Source organism: Lissotriton helveticus, chromosome 3_1 (genome assembly GCF_964261635.1).
Source record: "Lissotriton helveticus chromosome 3_1, aLisHel1.1, whole genome shotgun sequence".
Lineage (NCBI taxonomy): Eukaryota > Metazoa > Chordata > Amphibia > Caudata > Salamandridae > Lissotriton > Lissotriton helveticus.
The window spans coordinates 2,110,971,868-2,110,999,865 of NC_136061.1; the positions used below are offsets into that span (position 1 = coordinate 2,110,971,868).

General features: G+C 47.9%; 1 protein-coding gene across 21 annotated transcripts in view; it reads left to right on the top strand.

Annotated features, from left to right (window-relative positions):
* The window catches only part of PPIP5K1 (diphosphoinositol pentakisphosphate kinase 1), a 1,366,868-nt gene that overhangs the window by 902,862 nt on the left and 436,008 nt on the right, over positions 1-27,998 (top strand). For all 21 annotated transcript variants that reach the window (XM_078683299.1, XM_078683308.1, XM_078683288.1 and 18 more), the window contains one exon: positions 6,524-6,747. In XM_078683299.1, coding sequence (XP_078539425.1) covers positions 6,524-6,747 — 224 coding nt within the window. The remainder of the gene's footprint in view (positions 1-6,523; positions 6,748-27,998) is intronic.

A 27,998-nucleotide genomic window follows, 5' to 3' on the forward strand; every position in this document is an offset into this window, starting at 1 on the left:
AACCTACATAAAAGGCCAGTTGCCTTTGGACTCTTTGGTGGTCTCTAATGCCCGCAAGAGGGCGAACTCCCAAACCACGGGTGAAGCTCCTCCCCCAGACAAGGAGTCAAAAGTGCTGGAGGCATCGGGGAAGAGAGTAGCAGCTCAGGCGGCCAACATCTGGCGCATCTCAAACACGCAGGCACTGTTGGCCAGATACGATAGGGCACACTATGACACCCTAGAGCAGCTGATGCAACACCTTCCAGACCAGTTTAAAGAGGGAGCTGAAATGCTTATCCAGGAGGGAAAGCTCATCTCCAACGCTGCTATAAAGTGTGCGCTAGACGTTGCGGACACGGCAGCGAGAGCAATCAATACTAGTGTGATGTTGAGGCGTCAGGCATGGCTCCGCATCTCAGGGTTCAAGCCAGAGATACAGACTACTATCCTCAACCAGCCGGTTAACCCAGACAGGTTATTTGGTCCAGAGGTGGACACCACCCTGGAAAAGATCAAAAAAGATACTGAGACTGCCAAGTCCATGGTTGCTCTCCAGTCACAACAATTTAGAGGGAACACTTTTCGTCGCTCAGGCAATCGAGGTGTTAGCAGAGGACACATGTCGCAGCAGACGCCATTCAATAAAAGTGGTGCGCAATCCTCGTACACCAAGCAGGGCAGAGGTGGATACAGAGGAAACAGTGCCAAGGGTAGAGGCAGAGGCAACAACAGTTCCCATTCCTCTGCCACAAACAAACAGTGACTCCCTGTCACTGCCCCCCGACCATCCAACACCTGTCGGGGGGAGACTCCATCAGTTCCTGCCAGTCTGGAAGTCCATCACCACAGACAGGTGGGTCAGGAAACTTATCCAGTTCGGCTATTGTTTGGAGCTGACATCCACTCCACCAAACATACCCCCAAGACAACGTCCTATGTCAGCAGAGCACTTGCACTTATTGCAGCAAGAGGTTCTTGTGATGCTGCAAAAAGGCGCAATAAAGCTTGTGCCAGTGGAGGAAGAAGGCACAGGGGTTTATTCCCTGTACTTCTTAATCCCAAAAAAGGACGGCTCACTCAGACCGATTCTAGAACTACGCCCCCTGAACCAATACATTCTTTCAGAACACTTCCACATGTTAACACTGCAGCAGGCTCTTCCATTGTTAAACCAGGGAGACTTCCTCGCAACCTTGGACCTCAAGGATGCTTACTTTCACATACCACTCCATCCATCCCACAGGAAATACCTCAGGTTCACCATCCAAAACCGGCATTACCAGTTCAAGGTCCTCCCTTTCGGAGTCACCACTGCCCCCAGAGTGTTCACGAAATGTCTGGCGACAGTAGCGGCGCACCTCACAAGACAGAGCATACATGTCTACCCTTATCTAGACGACTGGCTGGTTCAAGCCAAGTCGGCCCAGCAGTGCGCCGCAGACATGTCCCACACCATTCACCTCCTTCACAGTGTGGGGTTTTCACTAAACTATCCAAAGTCGCACCTTAAGCCAGCCCATGTGCGGCAGTATTTAGGCGCGACGATAAATACTCTGGCAGCCACAGCTCAGCCAAACCCAGCGAGGATCGACAACATCCAGTCGCTAATCCAGAGGTTCAGACCGCAACACTCACTCCCAGCGAGAGTGTTCATGCAGTTGATAGGCATGATGGCCTCCTGCATCTTCATAGTCCCGCACGCACGGTTGCATATGGGTCCGCTCCAAGAATGCTTGGCGCATCAGTGGACTCAGGCTCAAGGACAGTCGAAAGACCTAGTGTTGGTGACCGGTCGGGCATACAACTCTCTGCATTGGTGGAATCCACACAACCTTTGCAAGGGCCGACCGTTCCAAGAGCCTGTTCCACAGATCATCCTAACAACGGACGCTTCTCTCCAGGGTTGGGGAGCTCATGTGCTCCACTACACGGTGCAGGGACTATGGACGACGCAGCAAAAGAAGATGCACATCAACTACCTAAAACTGATGGCAATCTTCATGGCAATCAAGTCCTTCAAGGTACATCTGTGCAACAAAGTCGTGTTGATCCGGACGGACAACATGACAGCCATGTACTACATCCAGAAGCAGGGAGGTACGCACTCTCCACAGTTGTCTCATCTGGCTCAGAGCATGTGGAAGTGGGCCATTCAGAGGAACATCTTCCTCATGGCGGAACACCTTCCTCATGGCGGAACACCTCCCGGGCAAGGACAATCAGATGGCGGATCTGCTCAGCAGGTTCAGCCACCAGATGCACGAGTGGGAGTTACATCCATCAGTACTCCGCCCGTACTTCCAGCAGTGGGGTCATCCAGAGATAGACCTGTTTGCCACAAGGGAAAACGCAAAATGCCGAAGCTTTGCCGCCAGGTTCCCTCATCCACAGTCGCAGGGCAATGCGATATGGATGAACTGGTCAGGCAGATTTGCGTACGCTTTTCCCCCAGCACCTCTCATTCCGCTGGTGGCAAAAAAGCTAAAGCAACACTCGATGACGCTCATCCTGGTTGCTCCAACGTGGGCACGCCAACCATGGTACACCACGTTTCTAGAACTCTCCGTGGTACCGCATCAAAGGCTGCACCTCACACCAAGGCTCTTGACGCAGAACCCTGGCGACATTCAGCATCCAGATCCGCAACAGCTCAATCTGGCGATCTGGCTCCTGAGGTCTTAGAGTTTGGCTACCTTAATTTGCCTCCTCAATGTATGGACATCATCCGGGAGGCGAGAAAGCCCACTACCAGAGCTTGCTATGCGGCAAAATGGAAGCGGTTTGTCATTTACTGTACAGAACACAATATCAACCCGCTAGATGCATCCATTCCTAATATCATCTGCTATTTGTTACATCTTTACAAATGCAATCTAGCATATGCTTCCATTCGGATACACTTATCCGCCATAGCGGCTTATCTCCAAAACAGGCAGCATCTCTCTGTTTTCAGGGTGCCTGCCATTAAAGCATTCCTAGAAGGGCTGAAGCGGGTCATCCCTCCCAGGACCCCACCGGCTCCTGTGTGGAACCTCAATGTGGTCCTCACCAGATTGATGGGTCCCCCGTTTGAGCCTCTACATTCATGTGAGATTCAGTTCTTGACATGGAAAGTGGCCTTTCTCATTGCCATCACGTCTCTGAGACGTGTTAGTGAGCTACAGGCGCTCACAATACAAGAGCCATTTATACAAATTCATTCAAACAGGGTGGTGCTGCGCACTAACCCCAAGTTTCTTCCTAAGGTGGTGTCGCAGTTTCATGTCAATCAAACCATCGAACTGCCCGCGTTCTTTCCAAACCCTGAAACTGTGGCAGAAAGAATGCTCCACACGCTTGATGTCAAAAGGGCGTTAATGTACTACATTGACAGAACCAAACATTTTAGAAAGACACATCAACTCTTTGTTGCCTTCTCAGCCCAGCACAAAGGCAACCCCATTTCCAAAGCAGGAATAGCCAGGTGGATCGTTAAGTGTATTCAGATTTGCTATCAGAAAGCTAAGCACACTTTAACGGTCCCCCCCCAGGGCACACTCCACACGCAAGTTGGGGGCCTCCGTGGCATTCCTAGGTAACATTCCTTTGGAAGACATTTGTAGAGCAGCCACATGGTCTACACCACACACGTTTACCAAACATTACTGTGTAGATGTGCATTCCAAACAGCAGGCACCTGTAGGACAGGCTGTTCTTAAAACACTTTTTCAGACTTCTGCAGCTGGCACGGGCGGCCGCCGTTAATAGAGGGACTGCTATGTATTCTATGCTATAGATATGAATTCAGCAGCCCAAATGCTTCGAACTGAATATGCTACTTACCAGTATGCATCTGTTCTTGGCATGTAGGGCTGCTGACATTCATATCGCCCGCCCTCCTCCCCGGCGCCTGTAGCGGCTGCAGAATTTACACTTACTCTTAGCATGGTCATCGCTCACACTGTTACACTCCATCTTCGCCACAATGGCTAAAAAACAATCTGGGGATGGAGTCGATGCCCATGCGCACTGTAGTCCAGGGGAGGAGCCGCCTATCTCGTGATACTTCGAAGACTCTTCCAGGACAACAATGTGCAATCATCCGGACCCAACACTAGGCGGCGATCTATGCTATAGATATGAATGTCAGCAGCCCTACATGCCAAGAACAGATGCATACTGGTAAGTAGCATATTCATTACTCCAGGTGGCCCGTGTTCCTTCACTGTTATCAGGTTTGACAGTGCTTCTCCCAGCTCTTGGGGCCTGTCCTGTCTCATTATTGTAGTTAATGTTTCTTCATTAGAAAATAACTCCTAGATGTAAAGCCCTGTAATATCCTCCAACACTAAATAAAACATTTAAAATAGAACTAGAATCTGATTACGAGGGAAATTGCTTGAAATTCTGGCCTTGGGTACAATCCGACAAGAAAAAAAGGCAGTTAGAAAATGTAAGAGAACAAGAGTAATTACACCTCTATTTTCTACTCAACGGGGTAATCGCTTTTTTACCGATATCACTGGAAGATCTGGATGGGATTTTATAATCTATTGAATTGAGGTTTGACCCTTTGCCTATAAAGATTTTCCATCTGGTTGTTGACACTCTTTGAACCTTCTTCTTTTGGAACTTTCCATCGCTTCTCTATATGCAACCATTGTGTTACCTCACTGGATAAAGGCTTTTATATTTCCTCTTCTGGAAAAAGTAGGAGCACGTTATTCTATTTCATACAACAGCAGATTTCCGTGCTTGTATTTTCTGCAAAACATATTGAGTGAGTGCGTCTCGTCCCACCACCCTCATTTTCTTCAGTCCATCTCTCTTTTGGGTGTAGTTTAAGCTTACAGCGACTCATGCTACTTAAATATGAGAAAAACATTCCGAAGATGATGGTTATGTTCTCTGGCATCATAGTGAGACATTAAAACTCCATCTATGATCGCTGCCCATAGATAAACTTTGTTCACTTCAAGCAAAATTGTTTATTTAAAGCACAATTCCAGACCCAACCACTAGATGGCAGAATAATACACAGCATGTAAATGTAGACAAAGTTCACGGTGCAAAACAATTGCTGCCACTAATGCTCCAGGCATACTCATTAAGGGCCACATGTATGAACATTTGCAATAGCGATTACCTAATTGTGATTTTCAGCGAATCGCAATTAGGTTATCGCTATTACAAATGTATGAAACTCCAAAAATGTCATATAGCGATTCGTAGGTGGTTGCAAATCGACCTACCTCATTGATATTAATGAGGTAGATCGCAATTTGCTACCCCCTTTGAATCGCTAAAATCACGGGGATGGTAGCCCGCTGGGGCCAGCAGACAACCATGTTAGTGAATGCTTTTAAATAAAGCATTTTTTTTTTAAATGCAGCCTGTTTTGCTTAAAGGAAAACGGTTTGCATTTTTTAAAAAAATGAATAGTTCACCTTCCATTTTTTCAGAGCAGTGGTCCTCAGGGGACCCTTCCCGTTTGTGAATGCTTGCAAAAACTTTTTTAAGAACAGGGAAGGGTCCCTTGAGGGCCCCTTCCTGTTTGGGAATGGGTGACCACCAACTTGTAGTTGGCGGTGGAATCGAATGTTTTGTGATCGCATTAAGGGTCACAAAAAATTCATACATACCGTTACGATTCGGTGAACACTCCCCTTCCAAATATCGGATTACCAAACCCATTTTGTGATTCAGTAACAGGTTACCGTATTGCAAAATAGGGTTTGATACTTGTGAAAAGCATTGTTTGCCTTCTGATTCTGGGAATTGGCCCATTTGCGAACGAGGAAATGCTTGATACATGTGGCCCTTATATTTTAATTCTACCATCTCCTGATGGAACTCCATTGGCTTCCCTTGCCAGCACTGTACCACCTTCAAAACAACTGCCCGCACCACCACTTACCTTGTAGATAGGCTCAGCATCGTTGGTGGCTCGCTGCACCCTGCAGCCAGGATACCATCAGACTGCTGACAAAGAAGGATAGAAATGTAAAAACAAGGCAGCAGGCTTTTTCCATATATGAACCGAGGGTCTGGATCACCATCCCTGCATCCATCAATAACGCCCCAATGCTGCTCCAATTTAGATAAGAGTCAAAAACTCACCTCTTTAAACAACATCAAATCGCAATGCATTAAGCATCTACAATCCAGCAACCTCTCCTGTCACTCGTTGACTTTCTCCTCTTATTTAGCCCGGTACAGCACTTGCTACCTTTTGGCTAGGTTTCTGCTATAATATTACTGTATACACACATACCAACATACATGCATCACCCAACACATGTTGTGAGAGTAGATAAAATGAATAGTCAAATTGTGAAGGAAAGCCTGAAGTTTATTATGGTCTGCAGCAGTGGATCCAATGTACTGAGGGATAAGTCATCTAATCCATGTCTACAAAGTTTATTGATAGTTAGGGTATACCGTTCATTGTACTGAACTTCCTCAATTTGGTAAGATGCATTTAACTTTTGGGCATTTTTCATTATGGTACTCAAACTTTACTGCAGTTTTGCTTTTGTCTCTCTTATACTTACTTGCTCAGACCTACAGCTATACCACAGTGAGACTCTAGAACTGATGTTGCAGCGCTGGACCAAACTGGAGCGAGATTTTCGCATGAAGAATGGACGTTATGACATTAGCAAGATTCCAGATATCTATGACTGCATTAAGTACGATGTTCAGCACAACAGCGCCTTGAAGCTGGAAGGCACTGAAGAACTCTTTAAGCTCTCTAAAGCGCTGGCAGACATGATAATCCCCCAGGTAATACTTGCAGCATCGAGTATGTTTGGCTGTATATTGAAGGAGTTATAATTGCACACAGAACTGCGGAAATTAAGCAAGTCTTTCTTGTTTAATGATCATTACAGAGTATTTCAGTTCCCGACTGAAAGGAAAGGGTTGTTTTTGTGGTCTATTTTCACTGTTGGTTTAGACAGGACCTACTGCAATTTGATTGTTTTACATTTACACGGAAACCAGTTGAAGACACCTAAATGAATGTCATAAAATACACATAGCAAGTCTTTTTTCTTCACTCTGAATTCTGACCATCTTTATGAAGTTAATGATGTGTCACTGCCAAGCATATTTGCAATAAGAAATATGTCACCTCTAGGTCAGTATTGTTATGCAGTTGTGTTCGTTATGTAATCAGTTGCATGTTCTCATAAATCATCCAATGGGCGGTTGCAAAGCAAAATAAAACATTGAGCAGTAGAGCATTTATGTACATCAGCTATGTATCTTTCTGTACTGACATATCTTTTCCTCTCAAGCTACAACTTGATATTATCATGCAACCTTGCATTATTCAAGCCAGGAACTTAAACTACTAAATTCTTCAGCTATCAGTATACCCGATTGCCTCATAAATTCGCTAGCATACACCGCCATCTCTAATTGAGCTACAGACACCACTTCCAATAAGTATATTCCTCTCCCCGTATCTCAAGTAATTAACGCTAGTGATACCACTGAGATTCTCAATCAATTAAAGGGGCTCTATTTTAATGCTCGGTCGATCCCGAAGCATGATTTGGAAATATGGAGCCTCTTGGAGCAAGAGAAACCAGATATCTATTTTATTACGGAATCTTGGCTCCACGAACATGCTTCCCCTGATGTGGCAACCGCATTTCCCGCAGAATATCATCTAATTAGATTAGACGTAGAAACCAAAAAAGGAGCCGGGATTGCGATAGTCACCAGGGAGGGATTCGGCATCACCACTTTGGACACCTCAACCACAGAAATGTCCAAAATGTTTATTTGTAAATGGACACTAAATCATAAGGAACCTGGAGAGAGCCTTAGTTTATAGGCCTCCACGCCGGAAAACTTATTTTATAAACTACTTACTGGAAAATATTGCCCCACATGTACTAGCTTCAGAATTTATTTTTCTAATTGGTGATTTAATTATCATGCAGAGCTGTTAACTGACCTAACAGTCAACTAGTGACACATTTGAACACACTATGACTATCCCAGATGGTGGTGGGTCCCACGCATCAGGCTGGCCATACTCTTGACCTTTTGTTTACCAACTCAACCAAGGTTGAAGTTGAATCCCCTTTCCCCCTGCTTTGGTCGGATCATAATCTGCTAAATTTCTCTCTACCAATAGACACTAAAAAATACTTTCCAATCACTGAATTCATATGGAGAAGTCCATGGCGTAAAGTTACACTAGCTACTTTTTCAGCTCACTTTAATTCTCCACAATTAGTGCACATTGAAAACATTGATGATGCTGTAATGGCCGTTGAGGACGCAATCTCATCGGCCTTGAACACAGTAGCACCTTTGTCAAGGGTGAAGGTCAGGCCTAGAGACTCACCCTGGTTCCCAGAAGCTTTGAAAGCCATGAAAATGTCTAGTAGGAACGCCCAAGCGTAGATGGAGCAAAACTAGGACCATAGAAGATTGTCAAAAATACAAGCAGATTCATCAAGTACTTAGATAGCAATAGACACGTCAAAAAGCTGTATTTCATTGACGGGATCAATAAAGACGCTGACTCCAATAAGAACCTTTATAAAATACTAAAGGAGTTTACAACTCCCACCTCTGCCCAGAACACCAATATACCATCACAAGAATGGGTTGATAAGCTGGCAACATTTTTTGATGAAAAGATCAAATCTATCCATAGATCCTTTCCAGTCTACGATCCAAAAATTAATCCTGATAAAAATTCAGCCACTAATCTGGTTCCCATTACCCCCCCCCCTCTTACAAGAACTTACTATGTTTACCTTAGATGGAGTCTCAATCGCTCTGGCAAAGATCAAATCAGGTTCTCCAGTTGATCCCTTCTCACCTCACTTCTTTCCAGCTATTGCCCCTGTGCTTAAAGGTAAGATTAGTGACCTATTAAATAGGTCACCAGCCCAAGCAAAGATCCCAGTTGGATGGCATGCAGCACATTTCAAACCCATCCTGAAAAAACCCTCTGCTGATTTAAAGGAACCCAACAACTATCGGCCTATCTTGTTGCTCCCATATTCCGGAAAGGTACTCGAATCCTTGATAAATAAACAGCTTACCATCCATTTGGAGAGTCATGGACTCCTTGATCCATCACAATCAGGGTGCAGGGCATCACACAGTACCGAAACATCTTTGGTGGAGGTGGTAGACAACATTAGACTTGCCTTAGACAATGGGCAGTCAGCCATGCTCGTCCTGTTGGATTTGTCGGCCTCGTTTGACACCATTTCACATGGCATCTTAGAACAGCGGCTATGGGAGAAGGGTGTCAGGGGCAAGGCCTTCGACTGGTTCAGAAATGATCTAATGGACCGAACAACCACAGTACGAGTTGGCACCCGGGCCTCGTGCCGTCGATCGGTAAGCATAGGAGTCGCTCAGGGTTCTATCCTAAATCCTATGCTTTTTAGGTTTCGCCCTGGCCGTAGCACCTGCGAAGCAGGTGCCCCGCCCAGGGCGAAATCTTATGTCCTACATATGGGGCTTTGGTCCCGCCTCTGTCTTCCATTGGCTAGCTCCATAAATGGAGGCTAGCCATTGGAAGAGATTGGCTGTCAATCACGCTTTCCCCATGAAAACGCGATTCGGGGGCGTTTCCGTGTGTTTTTTTAAGTCCCGCCCTCTCCTCTTCCCATTGGCTGGAATTTTACCTTCCAGCCAATGGGAATGGGAGAGCACGAAAAACACGCCCCCGAATCTGTCGGCCGGGACACCCCCGTGACGTCATTCCCCGGGCCGCGCTGGGATTGGCTGCCGGCCCGGGACCTGACTTGTTTCCAAAGCAATTGATACGTACATGCTTAGGTATTCCTATGTTGAGATGTCACAGCGGAACATACTGGGAACAACAGGAAGTTTTTTGTTCCTTTTTGGTTTGCATGTATCTAAATTTGGCTGCACTGGTCCAACTTGTTATAGCGATTAGCGCCCGAGTGGTGAGCGAGCATGAGAGGAAGAGAGAGGTGGAGCCCGCCGGGGCCACGCCCTCCCGGTGAGTCAGGCGTCCTGGCACACACCGGCCGGCTCTGGAGTGCTCTGTCCCGGTCTGAGGAGCCCACAGGAAGGTGACGGGGCGTCTCCATGACGACAGCGAGCTCGGTGTGAGGCCCAGGCCCTCGGCGTCTGTCTGAGGCCCCGGGCTCCGAGGCACGCGCGCCGTCTCAGCAGACCTCCCTTGCGCCGGCGCGAGCCTAGCAGCCCCGTGTGTACTCTCCGGCCCGAGGCAGGTGCGACGCCGTTCAGAGACGCACCTGTGCAACCTGTTTTTCCGGTGGAAACTTCTCTTCGTCCGAGGAGGTCCCCGAGCTTAGGAGTCGCTGCGGACCGGCCAGAGGGCGCCCGGGTCAGGGCGGAGGGTGCGCCACCCCCGTGCAAGCTCCGCAGAGGGCGCGCTGTGTTACTGCGGGGAGCCCCGTTGACCCCTCTGCTTGAGGTGGGCAGGCTGATTCATAGGAAGTTTTGGACCACAGACTCGCCTTGGACCGAGGTGGCGGCGGCGAGTGGATAGAAGCAGGTCTGCCCGGCACTGGGACGCCGGCACGGAAGGCTTAACTCTGAGCATTAGTGGAGGCCACCATGGAGGAAATGGAGAACTGCCTGAGCCCCGCGGCCCAGGACTTGGTAAGGAAGGAAGCGGAGCACATTTGCGGCCACCCAGGGGGGGTGCGAGGGGCCTGCGAGCAAACTGCGCTCTTACATTATATTAAGTGTGCTGGGGGCTTCTACCTCCACCACGGGTAAGGGCGCCCCTTTTGCAGTGCTCAGGGGGCCCTCCTTGGTGGTGGTGTAAAGGCAGGGCCCTTCAGGTTGTCTCTTAGAGTGTTAGAGTGCTGCGGGCCTGTATTGTGTAGTATTGAGTGTGCACTTCCTGTAGTGCTGAGGTTATCTGTCCTGCAGTGCCTTGGGTGTCTGTCATGTCGTGGCACTGAAGCTGTCTCTTCTGGCGCTCAGGATGTCTCGTCTTTAGTATTGCAGAGGCCTGAGTGCCTCTCTTCCTTAGTGAGACCGACTATCCTTTAGTGTTAAGAGTTCCCCTGCCTGTTGCTCCTGTGTTTCTGGCTGCATTGGGGCTTCTTCAATTGAGCTGAGGACTCACTAGTGCAGTGCTAAAGGGGCGCTTCTTTTATCGCTGCTGAGTCTGTCTCGCCTAGTGCTGCCGAGGACACACTTCTAGTGCTGAGGGCGTCTCTCCCGTGGCGCCAGGCATGGTCCTTCTGCTGTCCTAGGAGATCTCTCGTGAGGTTGTTAGGGTGACTGTACTGTAATGCTGGGGCTGAGGGGTGTAATATAGGGCGGGGCAGGGGTAGTTTTTCTTGAATTTCAGGAGCAAGGCTTGCAGTGCCCCACGTCATCTGTCACGTCGCCTCTGCCCTTGTTTTTATCGCAGTGTTTGCTCCATGCTGCTTGTAGTTTAGTTTTCCCGTTTACAGCTAGAGGTTTTGAAATACCAACGTGAAAAAGTTTGTAGAGTGAAAAGCTAGGATGGGCTGAGTGCGTCAATAGCTACGTGCGGGAGTCTTGTAGTTCCAGGGGTATTTCTGTAGTAGTGTAGCTGTTGACTGGTCTTGCCCTGATCTTGATTGCGACTGTCAGCCAGCCCTGGGTTCTCAGCCAGTGCATTAAGCCCACAGGCCCGCATGAGAACCGCGAAACTCCACATTCCAGCGCTGCTCGTCTGGTTGGCTGAAAAAACAGGACTGAGCCAAAGTCACCTTCATGACAAAGTGCCTCTTGACAGCCATGCTGGGGGGTTCTTTTGCAGTACTGGGAGTGCCTCTTATGGTGTCTGGGCTTTGTTGGTTCTGGTGTTGTCTGTCTGGTCAGTAAACTCCTGCCCAATTGCTACTGCACCTCAGTGGGTTAAAGCACATATAGCGTCAGTCTACCGAAGGAACTGTTTCATGGTGGTTACTGGCTGCATTCCTGGCTTCGGTGATTCATCATTTCACCATGTTGAATTCACTGACTTTGGCGCCCATACCACCGGTTAATAATTACTAAACAAATGTTTGCTTTTTATCATTCTCAAACTGGCCACAGTACGTCTCGGATGATGCCCCTGTCGGGCTTAGCATTTGCCAGATTGGATGGTTTCCATAGGCAGAGCTGCATTTTGCTAAAATAGAACCCTGGGCGGACACAAATGTGGCCCCCTTGCTAATGGTAGTGAATTAAATGAGGCTTCAAGGGGGCCTTTTGTGTACACTGGTCAGCACCTGGACGAGCAGGGACTGGTCCTTGAGCAAAAACATTCCTGGACCATGCTGCCTCTGCTTGTTTAATCCTACTGCTGCGGCGGATGGATAAGATAAGGATTAGCATGAATCACATTGGTCCTTCACCACCCTGAAAAACATGCTTTTCACTTGTGGTTTGTAAACATACTGGACTATACCTGCATAACAGCTCTTGGCTATCCTAAGATGATGTCACCAGTGACCCTCACCACAGGTCTGTAATACTCTAGCAGCTCTGTTACTCGAGCTTTAACCAATGCTAGACTGAGGAAGGAGGGTGGGAGCCTCGGCCAGCAATAACAGTCACGGGAAGAGCCTTGAGTTCTTTGCAATGGAACCTGCCAGGGGAATGTCCATGGTCCAGCTTAATTAAAGCATTTCAATCACGTTTGCTTTCTAAGTCAGTCTCCCTATGTGGGAGTGCCATAGGAGCCCCCAGCTGGCTGCCAACCTAACTAATAAGATCCAGTCGGAGGTCTTGCGGTGGGGTGGGGTGTTGTGTGTGTGTTTAAAGGGCCAAAATTGACTTACATATTGTTGGCCCCTAACCCTAATAGTAACAGAGAGATTTTTAAAAAAACGATGGAGTACTCAAGTCAGTCTTATGTCAGGGAGGTAGCTTCGGGGGGGGGGATGTTTGGTGTGTTTCACCCCCCCTAATAAATGTATTTTCAAGTAAATAGTTAGGTACCGGTGCTTTCGGTCAGGTATGGTGATGTGTCTCTCGGATTTCGCATGCACACAGACAAAAAACACACACTCTCCCTCGGTTTCGAAAGTCTTAAACAATTTGGCTAGTTTACAAAATATTGTGTTTTCCCTTACTCAGTACCCCTATCAAGCTGTATTCTTCTCCCTTTTCACTACCCCTTAAGCCCCTCTCCTGTGCCCTGCTTGTTCTAGAATGTATTTTATCATTATATGCCTGTGCCATTGTTGGAAAACCTGAAGCTCACCCCCCCTCGGTCTTACTGACCAAGCTACGTACCCTGTTCAGGTTAATAACTTAAGCATCTCAACCCGTCACGCTTTCCCTCTTTGTTCTATCTGAACCATATTAGCCCGCTGCAGTGCCAATGTCCCTTGTTCCCTTCTGTCCGCTGACCCTGTGGGTTGGAGGGGAAACCCCATCTGCGGTGATCCCGAATTTTCTCACCTAACATCCTTTGTCTTCTGTGTCAGTCAGTATATTGTTTTTCACACTGTACTGTAGACGCCCCGGCTTCAATGAGGCCGGATACAACTTTACAATGTGGTAACGAGGGGCGGTCAGCGTCACTCCACTGACCTTCATTAGCTCGGTGGGTTACTGGAGGGGCGCGCTGTGAGGGGTAGGGGGGTGCATGACAAGCTGTCTGACATATGGTTAAGAGCCGCGCATGTGCGCACTGCTCCAGAGTGTGTGCGTGTGTGACTGCTCCAGTGTGTGCGTGCATGTGACTGCTCCAGAGTGTGTGTGTGTGTGACTGCTCCTGGGTGTGTGTGACTTTTCCAGGGTGTGTGTGTATGTGACTGCTCCAGAGTGTGTGTGTGTGTATGTGACTGCTCCAGAGTGTGTGTGTGTGTGTATGTGACTGCTCCAGAGTGTGTGTGTGTGTATGTGACTGCTCCAGAGTGTGTGTGTGTGTGTATGTGACTGCTCCAGAGTGTGTGTGTGTGTATGTGACTGCTCCAGAGTGTGTGTGTGTGTGTATGTGACTGCTCCAGTGTGTGTGTGTGTGTGTGACTGCTCCAGTGGGTGTGTGTATGTGACTGTTCTGGTTGTGTGTGTGTGTGGGGCTCTGGGTGTGTATGTGTGGCTCTGGGTGTGGCTGGCTCTGGGTGTGTGTGGCTGGCTCTGGGTGTGTGTGTGTGGCTCTGGGTGTGTGTGTGTGTGTGTGGTAGTAATTGCTGTCTGCTGAGCTCGTCCGTAGGGTACAATAGTTCTCACATTTGCGAGAGATTAAGCTATTGGCAATGTAAATGACAATGCCATTTATTTACCTGTTTTCAAAACCAACACATAAATACAAATTTTGTCATTTACAATGCCAATAGCTCTAACCTCTCCAAAGGCGAAACCGTTGCATTGTAAATGCTTGTTTTTTTTATAATCTTTTTATTGAAATTAAAGAAACAAACAAGGCAATAAATACAATACAGTAGGATATCTGTCCGAATGAGGAATGAAAAAGCAATACAGTAAGGTATACAGACAATATTAGGGGAGGGAAGCAGGGGAGAGACGAGTTCCAGACAAAATATGCATGATACAATACAAGGAATGGCAGGTCAGGGGGAAAGTGGAACTTCAGGAATATCCACAAGAGGAGGAGTGCAAATGTCTCCACGGTAAACGTTCCAATGACCCCAGATCTTGCCCCATTTCCTGGGTCGCCCCCATGCCACATAGACCGTCTTCTCCCTAAACATGCACCAATCCATGTTTTCCATCCATGTCTCGACCGTGGGTGGCCTTTGGGAACCCCACAACTGCGCTATGTCTCTCTTAGCTACCATATTTCCCAGGGTCGCCCACTGGATCTGCGTTACATCATAGTCAGTTGGTTCCCAAACATTCAGGAGACAACGTCTGGCCTCGGGCAGCAGGGCAACGCCGGTAGCTTCCTTCATCTTATTGTGTATCCCAGTCCAAAAAGCAGCTACTTCATGACACTCCCAAATTATATGCAGAAACGTCCCAAGCAGCCCACAGCCACGCTTGCACAGACCATCCTCTGAATAACCCTTTCTAACCAAACGGGGGCCAGTCATATAAATTCTGTGCAGGATTTTAAGTTGCACCAACCGGAGACGGGCCGAAATCGCGACCTCCTTAGGAGAAGAGACCGCAGACTGCCAATCCTCATCATCCAATTCAAGGCCATCTCGGGTCCATACGTCCCGGAGCTGCACCAACAGATCAGTCCTATCGTTAATCAGTTTTTTGTAGATCAAAGAGATATTACTATCTGGCACATGACCATCCAGTATTCTATCCTCAAGCGGAGAAGACTCCGGAATCTCCACACCCTCAGGAAAAACAGACTGCAAGGCATGGCGGACCTGAGCATACCGAAAATATTCCCTTTCACTCAGTTGGAACTCAGGTTTTAATCTTGCCCTTAACCCAGAGGTCACTCACCTTACTAACGCCAATCATATCCCATTTCTCAAATCCTTTCGTTTTCCACAAGTTACCCAGCTTCTCGGAAGCAAAAAGCGGGGTCGCTCGGGTCAGTCGATCCTTCCAACCCATCGCACTATTCGCACAGTTCCATACCCGTACCGCAATCTTTGTAGGCCCCGAGAGCTTACCTCCAGCCAACCTCGAATAGAGCGCTCTATATTAATCGCCCCCGGCAACAACCACCTGTCCATTGCAAACGTGGGGTTCAATTCGGGACCATACATGCCATGATTAATGGCCCCCAATTGCTGACGCCCAGTAATATCGTTTGATGTCAGGGAGAGCGATACCACCATCATACCATGGAAGCGTCAGCTTGGCGAGGGCGAGACCCTCCACCGCCCGAAAATAGCCCGCAGGAATTACATCAAAGGTGTTCTGAAGAGCATACAGAAAGCGTGGCAATGACACCATCTTAAAAAGAGCCGAGCGGCGAAAGCAGCAGCTTGCGCCAGCCCACCACGTCTAGTTTCATTTTTTTTTTTTTATATATTTTTTTATTTTCCATACAGCACAAAATTTTAAACAGAACGCCTACATTCCAAAACCATAGATTGATAAGCGCAAACATAAACATAGTCATGATAATACTTCATCTCTGACACATACATAACGAAAAAAGAGCAAGAAAGCAAGATATTCTATTTACAAACATTTCCTACACGTCACCAGAATACTATCCCAACCCCGCTCTCCAATTACTAACCGGTTCCCAAATTCGAATTCCCAGCTGCCTTTTTTTCCTGCCTTTCCTTGCATAGATAGGTTTTTCTAAGTTATATGCTGCTAGCAAATTAGACAACCATATTTGCAACCCTGGGGGATTCTTATCCAACCAAGCCCTGGCAATGCATAGCCTATACACTGCCATGGCAACAAAAATGAATTCCCGCTGTGGGATACCATCCTCGGGAACAACTCCTAACAATATATGTACAGGTCTAAGACTTATCTTAATATTTAGAGAAGCCTCGAAGAAGGTCTCTATATCCTTTAAGAATGTATGAAGCTGTGGGCATAGTGCAAACATATGTATTATATCTGCTTCTCCTGAGTTGCACCGCGGGCAGGTAGTGCCTGTAGTCCCACCCCATTTCGCTATCCTGGCCGGGGTATAGTAAAGTGAGTAAAGGGTTTTATAGTGTTGCGACTGCAGCGACGCAGAGCATAAAACTGTCCGTCCTAACTCCAATGAGTCCTGAAACCACCCTAAATCGCCCTCCAGTTTCTCTGCCCATTTCTCACTGTGCTTATCAATATCATCCTGCTTTGTATCCAAGAGACTGGCATAGAAGCTTCGTATCGAACAATCCCCCCCTAGCCTTATTTTCTCAATGATCTCAATTGTGTTAAACCCCACCTGCCCCCCGTGCTTATTCCCTAGATAACTCCTTATCTGTAGGTACTTAAAAAAGTCCTGCCTATCCAATCCGTACCTGTCCCTTAAGGCTGAGAATAATACAAATCCCTCAGAGTTCCTAACATCTCCAATCTGAGCGATTCCCTTAGCCGCCCACCTTTCCATTGTCATATCTCCAAATATCTCTACCGGAAAAGATCTATTTTTAACCAACTTTGTATACCGGTTAAATCTCCCTATGCCCAATTTTTTCATAAAAGCACCCCATACCTTAATACCTGCCTCGACTGTCTTAAACCTGGTTCTTTTATAATATCCATACTCTGTACATTTTAAAAAACAATTTTCCACATCCTCCCCCAGAACAGCAGCATAAATTCTAGAAGAGCAATCTGTTATTCTTTGATCTAACCCCCCTCCTCCTATAAGTCCTTGCATATACTGGATTGCTGCAGCCCAATAATATAATCTGAAATCCGGTGCCCCCCATCTCTTTCTCTCGGTAGTGTCATGAACCTGTATGCTCTGTGGGTCTTGCCCTGTGCCCAAATAAATCTATTGAGGATACCTTCCAGTATGTTGAACCATTTTGCTTCAAAAAAGAGAGGGATTGCCCTAAAATTATACAAAAATTTAGGCAGTATAAGCATCTTAATTATATCCGTGCACCCCATTAGAGAAAGATGGAGGTTATTTAGCCGTTCCAAATCGAGTTTTACACTTGCCATCAATGGAGCCATATTGTTCTGCACAACAACTTCAACATCCGCCGATATTGCCACTCCCAAGTATACTGCTGAGGCTACAACTCTTGGGTCCATCCCCCCTTGAACATGCTGATTACAAATTATCTGGGTCTTAGATTTATTCAGGCTGTAACCAGAAACCTGGCCAAAATTCTGAGCCTCTATCTCCACCTCCCTAATAGCACCCTCCGGGCTAGATGTTAAAATGGCTACATCGTCTGCATAAGCCAGCGTTTTTGCTTCGCAGCCATTCAAACACAATCTGGGGATCCCTTGGTTACCTTCCAATTTGCGCAAAAGGGATCTAAATATAGCGCAAATAGGAGAGGAGATGATGGACAGCCCTGTCTGGTTCCTCTTTCTATTTTGACCGCTGCTGAGTGCCCTCTATTGACCCTAATTCTAGCCGATGGATTTTTATATAAGGTTTTCATTGCTTTAATAAACCCTTCACCTATTCCGCTCCACCTTAGGGTACCCCATAAATATTCCCAGGAGACCCTATCGAATGCCTTCTCGGCGTCGAGAAATAGTGCCGCTATAGGGTCTCCCAGAATTCCTGCTGCGTCAAACATTGTAATCACCTGCCTGGTGTGTTGTGTGGTCCCTTTACCCGGTATAAATCCATGTTGTGAACTGATTACTAAGCTCTTGATTATCCCTGCAAGTCTCTTGGCCAATATTTTTGAATAAACTTTAACATCGGCGTTCATGAGGGTGATTGGTCTATAAGAGCCAGGCTGATCTAACGGTTTCCCTTTCTTAGGAATCACTACTATATCTGCTCCTCCCCATGAATCAGGAATTGCTTCTCCCAGTTGTGCTTGCCTCATCATATTGAACATACCTGCACCTATTACTCCCTGAAATGTTTTATAGAATTCCACCGGCAGTTGATCGGGACCGGCGGCTTTACCTGATGGTAAGGTACTTAAAGCCCATAGAAATTCCTCCACCTTAAAGGGCGCTTCTAATTCCCCCTTACATTCCGCGGTACTGAGCGGCGGTGTGACACCCCTTAAGTACCCCTCAATCTCTGAGAGCCCTCCCACCCTGTCCGCCCGGTATAGGGATGCATAAAACTGCCTAAAGACTTCCCTCACTCCCTCAACCCCTACCACCCTATGCCCTTGAGCATCTGTGATCTCCGAGATATCTGTTGCTGCGAGCCTCTGCCTAGTTCGAACCGCCAACAGATGTCCTACCTTTTCACTAAGCTCATATACCCCTTCCTTTCTAATTAAGTAATTCTCTGCTGCCTTACTGGATATATGCTCTGTGGCTGCTGCTTTAAGGGAAACAATTCTAAGTAAGTGTGTTTCTAGCGACAACCGCTGTCGGATGGCTATCACCAACTCCTCTTCAGCTTCCATCAGTTTTTTATTTATCCTCTATCCTGGCTTTCTCTCTTTTTTGCGCTGAGAGTACATAGCTCATAGTTTCCCCCCGGACACTGGCCTTAAACGAATCCCAGACCACCCCTGGAGCAGCTGTTCCTCTGTTAATATCCAGAAAACTCCTGATCCAACCTTCCATATACTCCCTATATCCCTCATCCTTGAGGAGAGCTCTCTCAAAGGTCCATTGTCTTTCCTTCCTCTGATCTTGACCTATTACAATAGATAAAACTAAAGGGCTATGATCAGATACCACGCGGGGATGTTTTTCCATCTTTGCTCCCTTCAGCAAGGACCCAGAAACCAAAAAATAATCTAATCTGACCAAAACTCTATGGGGGGCAGAATAAAATGTGCTGCCATCTCTATTTGGATAAATCTTGACCCAAGGATCGATCAGAGAATTGTGGATAACCAGATCAGATAATGCTCTATACACTCTCCTTTTCCTACCTGGATAATATCCTCCCACCTGTGAAAATGTACTTTTAGGATCGTGTAGGTTAAAATCCCCACAAATAACTATTGGCTCTACCCAGTGTGCCAATTCCATATTCAAATACTGAAGAATCTCTGGATCATCCTCCGTTGATCCGTAGACCGTAGCAAGGGTGAATTTCTCCCCTTTAAAGGTTAATTCTAGAATCACCCATCGACCACCCTCGTCCTCCTTTTTCCTAATCACAACAACATCCCCAGTCCTCCCCAATATAGCCACTCCCCTATTCCTAGAGCCTTGCTTAGAGTTTGCAAGAAGAGCAAATCCCAATTGTCCCAAAAGATAGCTTTTTGATACCCCAATATGCGTTTCTTGCAAGCATACTAAATCCAATCGAAGAATTTTCAACAGTGCCGCCACCCTGAGTCTTTTATTTACATCGTTTAAACCACAGATATTTATGGTAGCAATCCTACAACACATTAAGATTTTATAATCATTTCCCCATGGGCTGGAGTCCCTTCCATACCTGATAATAACCAACCCCTCATGTTATTTCTCAAATTAAGACCGTCACTTGATTGCATATATTGTATTTTCATGACCAAGTACTGTGTTTGCTGTTTTGCTTGTGAACTACTCTGTCCTCTCTTGTGCTGAACCAACCAGTGCCACCCAATTCTTATCAACAATTTCTTCCCCCCTTGACCCCCTAACCCCCCATGTCCCTCCCTACCCCCCCTTCCTGATCCTACCCCCTCCCCCCCTCTATGGGCAAATAGGTCAAATAGACCTATATGTGGTTGCTACAGTGTGTGGAAGTCGCTAACCTCCCTCTCTGACCCCCCCCCCCTGAAACCTTGTAATCCCTGTGCTCCCCCCTTAGACAAAATACCCAAGCCTTGGCGTCCTATTTCATATCCTTAGGCACTTCAGCCAAGCGCCTCCTTTTTAACCTCCTTTCTGTGACTTTACTTGCTCCAAAAACTTTTGAGCTTTGATTTCTGACCAAAACATTTCTACGTTCCCTCTTGTAACCACCTTTAGTCTTGCTGGAAATAGCAGGTAAGCCTCAGAGCCCAGTGCTTGAAACTGCTTGATAAGCCGCCTCAACCTCCACCTCCTCTCTACGGTGACATGGCAGAAGTCCGGCCTGGCAAAAAAGGAGGTACCCTCGAATGATCGTCTGCTATCTGGCCTTGCTTTCTCCATAATCTCTTCTCTAAGGAGATAATTCCCAACATATATCAGAATTGCTCTGGGAAGAGGTGGTTTACCTGTCTGGTCCCCTCCTCCCCGTCCTTTCCTGATTGCAAAGGGAAACCTATGTGCACGCTGTATCTCCCTTTCCCACTGCCAGTTTGATTCCGGAAAAGCCCCACGAAGCAAATTTACGACAAATTTCAATATGTTCTGACCCTCTGTCCCTTCTTCCACGCCCAAGAGGCGAATGTTATTCCGCCGCTGGCGGTTTTCAAACTCCTCCATTTTCCAAAGCATATCATCGGTTACCTTTTCCTGGTTGACTTTAAACTCCTGCCAAGCTCCCATGTCGTCCCCCAGTCTTCCTGTTCTCTCTTCAACCTCAGTAACCCTATTTGCCATACCCTCATACAATTTATTGACTTTCTTCAGAGTATTATGCAGTTTCTTCGTGGCATGTCTGGCCCTTCGACTTTCGGCCCTGGCCTCCCCTTGGATCTGTTTCAGTGTGTTAGTTATTGCATCCAAAGGGGCCTGAAGCTGTGATGAATTAGTCTCCTCGTAGGTCTGCGAGGTGGCCGAGTAGTCCCATACAAGCTTTTTACCCCCTCTGGTAGGAGACCCTGAACCCGAGGTCTGTTTTTTCCCTTTGGTCCATCTCTATTTCTGTGTACTTTCTTTTCCTGATAAGCTGGAATCCGATAGTGAGCCATCATCCTCTCCCTCTGTCCCAGTCTCACTTGTAGCTGAGACATCCGTATCCTCGTTCACAGAGTAAAAGCAGTCCCCCTCTGCTGAGCCTCCTTCTGCGCCATCCGCCACCTCCACGCTATTAGGTAACAAAGACTTCTTGCTAACCAGGCTGACATTACTGCCCCACGACCCCCCTGCCTTCAGCTCAGCCTCAACCTGCATAAGGGCGTCCAGCATATCAGTGTTCCCTGCTATACCGGTCCCTATAGCCTCATTCATGCCCTTATCAACAAGTGCCAATGCTCCTCCAATGTGGGTAGTCTTACCCGAGTTCCTGCCAGTCTCAGGGGTTGCGGAAGGCGCCGTTGTCCTGCTTATCCTTGATGGGCTACCTACGAGCTCTCCGCCATCGCCACCGCCGCCTCCTCCGCCTCCATGCAATTCTGGGGCCGAGTCTGTATGCGAGCGTTGCCTAGCAAGGTCCAAAGCCCCGTCCGCGTCCAAGGTAGCGCCCTCTGCAGCGTCCTCGAGGACGCCTTCAGTACGGGAAAAACTTTCCTCTAGCCTCTGCCCGCTTTTCGGAGTAAACGCTTCCGTCAGAGTGGGCTGTCGGAGCCTCGTAACAGCGCTCCCGCCTTCTGTTTCTCTGCGTCCGATGCAGCTGTGGGTGTCCCATCATCGGGCTGCTCCCCCCTTGCTGACGCTTTGCTTCGGACTTCTGTTTTTTTCCCTTTGATCGCTGGGAACGGAACAGCGGTCTTCCGTGTTGCACCCGCTTTCAAGGTCGCTGGTACTGGTGTAACCTCCTTCCTTACGACATCTTGAGGTTGTTTACTTGCAATACAGTCCAGGAGAGGCTTCCCCTTCTCTCTGTCCTTTTCTGATCGCTGCGGTCGCGGAGGCATCCTCCTAAGACACTTCGCCTCCTGAGCAACTCCAAGGATTCCAAAGCCCCTATCCGCGTTCGGATGTAGGACCCTGAATTTAAGTCTTTTGAAGATGGCTTTTTTCAGAGCCTCATAGCAACGAAGGCTCTCCTTGATCAAGCGCCCAAACATCAGTGGGGAGCACACATCCTAAGGTAAGAACCATCAGGGGGGATACAGAGGAGAGAGGTCTAGCAGCGACTGCTCACCACAACCTGTTGGCAGCCATCTTGCCTCTTCTGAAAAACGGCACTTCATTCAGAAAGCACCACGTCTAGTTTCAACTGGTTTAGCGGTGGGAGCAAATTCCGTTCGTATCGGACAACCGGGTTCAGCGATACATAAACCCCTAGATACTTAAAACCCGTCTGTGCAACCTGGATGGGACAACCGCGCGGCAAAAGGGGGACATCTCCCGAGAGGACGTATAAGTAAGATTTAGTCCAGTTGATAATCAGGCCAGAATTCCTACCAAAAGAGGTGAGGACATCAAACAAAACAATTAACGATTTTCGGGGCGACGTCAGGTACAACAGTATATCGTCTGCGTAGAGCGAGATACGATCTTCAAAGTCTGGGGCCCACTGAATACCCCTCATCGACGGTTCCCATCTAATCCAGGCAGCAAGAGGCTCAAGAGCAAGGGCAAACAGGAGCAGCGACAATGGACAACCCTGTCGTGTACCTCTCCCGAGAACGAAAGGCTCAGAGACCCGACCGTTCACCACAATCTGCGGCAATGGGTCCTCAAAAAGGAGTCTCACCCAGCCAATGAAGCCAGGACCGAAACCAAACTTGGCAAGTACGGCCCACAAATACGGCCACTCCACAGTATCAAAAGCCATCGTGGCATCCAAGGAAGCCGGCTCACGCAATGACGCAGTCCTCGCGAGGACACCATGCAAACATCGCAGATTCAGGGCCGTATTCCGATGCGGGATGAAACCGGATTGATCCGGATGAATCAAATCACTAATCACCTTTATTATACGATTGGCCAATAATTTAGCAAGAATCTTGGGTTCCGCGTTAAGGAGTGATATCGGCCTATAAGAGGCACAGCGGTCTCTTGGCTTCCCTTCCTTATGAATCACCACAATGGTCGCAAGACGCTGATCACGGGGAAGGGAGCCCCTATCTCGCGATTCTAGGAACATGTCACGAAGATACGGCGCCATTTTGTCGGGGCGCAATTTATAAAGTTCAATGGGGAGACCATTAGGACCCATCGCCTTCCCCGAACGAATGGAACGGATAGCGAGAGCCACCTCATCAGCTATTATTACTGCATCCATCAAATCTCTGTCGGAATCAGACAAACTGGGCAATGCAGTGTCGCGCAATAATAAATGTGAATCTTCCTCCGGCCTATCAGATACGGGGGAGTATACGTCCTGGAAATGCTCCGCAAAACTCTGTACTATCTCCTCGGGTTCAGTCACACGCATACCATTCACTCTCTCAATCACAGGAACCAAACGACTCGCCCTCTCTTTCTTATCCAACCATGCTATCAGTTTACCCGCTTTATCCCCGACATCATATAATCGGCCCTGCTGCTCCCTGCTCATGACTTTCGCAGCATCCGTCACCACAGCCTTGTATTCAAGTTGTTTAAGACGCAAAACATGCATCTTCCCACGGGTGACACCCAGTTCCAGATCACGCTCTAGTTCGGCAATCTCTGCCTCAAGGCTAACCACCTCCTCATTCTTACTCTTCTTAGCGCCAGCAATCAATGACAACGCCTGACCTCGGATGACCGTCTTAAAAGATTCCCAGAGCGAGACCGCCGAAGACACTGATCCCTCATTCTCAACAAAATACTGGTCAAGAGATTTGACCAAAGCAGCGCTGGTCTTAGGGTTACGGAGATACCATGGATTGATCGGGGCTACTCGCCCCTCTGCACCTACACCCGACTCCATCCGAAGCCACAGCGGAGTGTGATCGGATATTCCCCGAGCCTGATGTCGAACATCAGTAACGGAGGGGGCCTGCGCAGCTGGCATTAAGATGTAATCAATCCTGGAAAGGCTACCGTGTGCACCCGAGTGGAAAGTGCATTGGTTCTGGGCCGGATGCAGCAATCTCCAACAATCCACCAACCCCAGTGTATCTATAAAACCGCTAAGCCAATTCTGTGACCCTGTGAGGTCCCTGGGCGGGTGTCGATCTTCCCTACCAGCGACAACCGAGTTAAAGTCTCCGCCCATGACCAGAGTCCCCTCAGGAAGTCCCAATACTACTCGCCCCAAGTCCGCAAAAGTTGTCGACTGTAAACCTGGGGGAACGTAGACCGAGAGCAAGGATACAGTTCTACCCTCCCACTGTCCAGTGAGAGCTACATAGCGCCCTCTATCATCCCGGACCGTTGCATCTATTTCCAAGGGGAGAGAACTCATAATTAGGATACCCACCCCTCTGGATCTAGAGGAGAACCCCGCGGGCAACCAGACGATACCCTCTCCGGTTCATGGCATGACAGGTGTTTCCGATCAAATGTGTTTCCTGCAACAATACCACATCAGGGGAAAGCCGTTTCAATAGTTGTAACACAACCCCTCGTTTTATCCTGTCCCCCAACCCATTCACATTCCAACTCATTAGTCTCAATCCCCTACCCACCATCCCGAAAGTGAAAGCAGATCCAACCCCCCTCGGAGCTCGGTATTCAAATCAAATGATAGAACAATACATTGCCTTGTACGGAAACAAAACACACCCAAATGAACACTCCCCCACCCCCAAACCAAAAACCTGTTACAAACCCCCCCCACCCTGCACCCCTGCGTAAGACTAAGTAGCCACCCCAACTTGCAGTGTGCCTGTCGCCCTGACATCAAACTAATCTACAATAAGAACCCCAGAGGAGGAAAGATTCCCACCAATCGCCCTGCCACCCCCGGGTATGACACATCAAATCACACAATAAAAAGTCATCGAACCACAGTCAGGGCTATCAGCAAAGTTCAGAGACCGGAAACCATGCTCCTATTCCTGCTCCATCGGACCGTCCTCCGCTCCTCCAGAATTTTCCTCTCGGCCACGTTGGTGAGGCAAAGTGTCGAGCCGGTCTCCCACCACCTCTGGACGATCAAAGAAGTATGTCCGTTCCTCGAATTCAATGCGCAACTTGGCTGGAAAAAGCATTGCGTATTTCAGTCCCATCTCCCTCAGTCGTCGTTTAACACCCAGAAATCCTAGTCTTTGCTTTTGGACTGTCTGTGTAAAGTCCGGGTAGAAACTTACAGTGGTGTTTTCGTATTTCATGGGTCCACCCACCCGCGAGGCCTGCAGGATAGCGTCTCTATCTCTGAAGTTAAAGATTCTGGCGATGATGGGCGCGCGGCGGGGCACCCAACTTCGGTTTACCACCCGGTACTCTGTGGGCGCGTTCAACTGCAAAGAACTTGCTCAGTCCTTTAGGTGCAAGGTGCTTAATTATAAGATCTTCAACAAAAAGATCAGCCGCCGGATACTCCGACTTCTCCGGGACCCCAATAATGCGTACATTGTTACGCCAGGCCCTACTTTCAAAGTCCTCCAACCGGCAGGCAAAAAGATCATTGGAGGTTCGCTGGTTGCGGACCTCTGTCTACAAGTCGGACACATCACTCGTCAGGCTGGAAGTCTTCAGATCTAAAGATTTGACTTTCTCATTAGTTTTTGATAAATCCGTGCAGATCAAATTGACATCGATCGAAACAGTGTCCAGCTTGTGGGCAAGAGTCTCAAATTGTTGGCCGATGGAGGCCTTCATCCCGTCAAGGGCGCCCATGACGTCTTGCAAGGTCAATTCCGCCGATGAGGCCGGGTCCTCCCTAGTACCTTCAAATGATCTACTCGGTCCACTGGGGGATCCTTTGGATTGGGCATACCGATCCATGTTGTTTGCTTGGGTATAACCACCTCGCCGACTGGTCTTGGACTTTTGCTTGTCTCCATCAAGTCTGGCCGCCATCACGGATAAGGAGACCCCCAGAAGCAGTGGGCAACGAGAGAAGATGGCCGCACCGGGAACCGCAACAAAACTATCAGCGGCAACCAGAGGGCACAGCCCGTCCAGGCCCAGTATACACACTCAGGACAGCACCCATTATCGCCGCGCAGTCCAATAGCTTTCTGCTCGCATAGGCTCGCCCTCAGAAAGGATCAGACTGAAGCCTCAAAAGCGAAAGTGAAAGTCCAAATCAGTACGACAGTCCGTATCCCCTCAGGCCGCTGTTGTTCAACTTCTGGGCACCATGCCAACTCGAGCCCCAGGCAACTCCGAGGGGCAGGCCGCAATATTCAAATCGTTTTTATTCCGGTTCCGGAGGTCAGATTCAAATTTGGACAACGGTTACCGCCTCAGCTATGGCTTGTCTTCAATAACCCGTCAACGTAATCAGGATAATTGTCAGGATAGATGCGGGAGGTTGGGGGGGTCTCGGGAGCCCTGTGCTCACGCGGCCTTCTTGGTTGCGTGCGAAGCTCCTCCCCTCAATCCTATGCTTTTTAATCTGTATTTGACACCTCTGGCCAGGATAATCGGGTCCTATGGTTTTGAAGTGGTGTCATATGCTGATGACAAACAACTACTGATTACCCTAGGCCCTGACCCCTTTGACACAAAGGTTAGTTTTAAAGACTGCATGACCCATATTGATCATTGGATGTGTACTAATCACTTACAGCTAAACGGATTAAGACAGAGGTCATCCTTTTTGGTAAGGCAGATGAACACTGGTCCTGAAATTGGGCCTGTGTCCATCGCCCAAATCTGTAGTAGTAAATCTTTGAGCTATCATTGATAATCAGCTGTCTATGAAAAACTATATTTGTCACAAAATCGGCATTTGTTATGGCAGTTTTTAATGGATTCCTATTGAATCCAGAAAACCGCTGGTCCAGGGACTTATCATTAGCCGTATTGACTATGGTAATGCCCTGTTAGCCTCCATAAATGAGGAGCACTACTCCAGGCTTCAAGTTTTGCAGGACACAGCGGCTAGACTAGTGTTAAACCTTCCTACAAGAGCTCCATCAGGGCCTAGTTTGAAGATCCTCCATTGGCTCCCGATAAAAAAGCGTTGTCGCTTTAAAATCCTTTGTCTTGTTCATAGGAGTACGTATGGAACCGGGCTCAAGTCCAGTTCTAAATGTCTCTTTGCCCCTCATAGGTTCCGCACTGTTAGAAGCGGCGTTCGATCTTTCTCCTTTGCCGCACATGCTTTTTGGAACAAACTGCCATCTCATCTCCTTTTCATCGCGGACCACAAGCTTTTTCGAAAAAATATAAACACCTGGCTATTCGACCAACCATAATTGCTGCTACTCCGACTGTCAGTCTCCACAGAGTCTCCGCTAGCGCCATGAGACCCTATGGTGATATGTGTGCTTAATAAGTTCATCTGACTTGACTTCACTTGACTCCCCTTACCCCCAATTCACAAGGCTATTTCTAGGCATAAGTGCCTGCTGAAAGGAAATTACATTAACAATTTGTGCAGTTTTGTTCTGTATTAAAAGTTACATATAATGTAAGAGTGATTACTAGGTAGAATACTTGGTGAATTCTGCTGTTTATCAGGGGGGTTGAAGAACCTCAGGTATTGTTTGACTCCATTTATATAAAGAGCAGCCAGTGCTTGGTGCAGGTAGTCTATTTGAAACACCGTCATGGCTTTGACACAGTAAGCACTCAAAGTCAGTAAGCTAACACAGTCTTCATTTCCAGTCTCAGAGACAAGTTCTTCACCACCTCATACTTCAAAGTCGAAGGAAGTCCTTTGAGTACCTAGAGAGAAGGTTAATGTTTATTTTGAAGACCAGCCTCTTCCGGGCCTCTCTTTCCAGAGCCCAGAA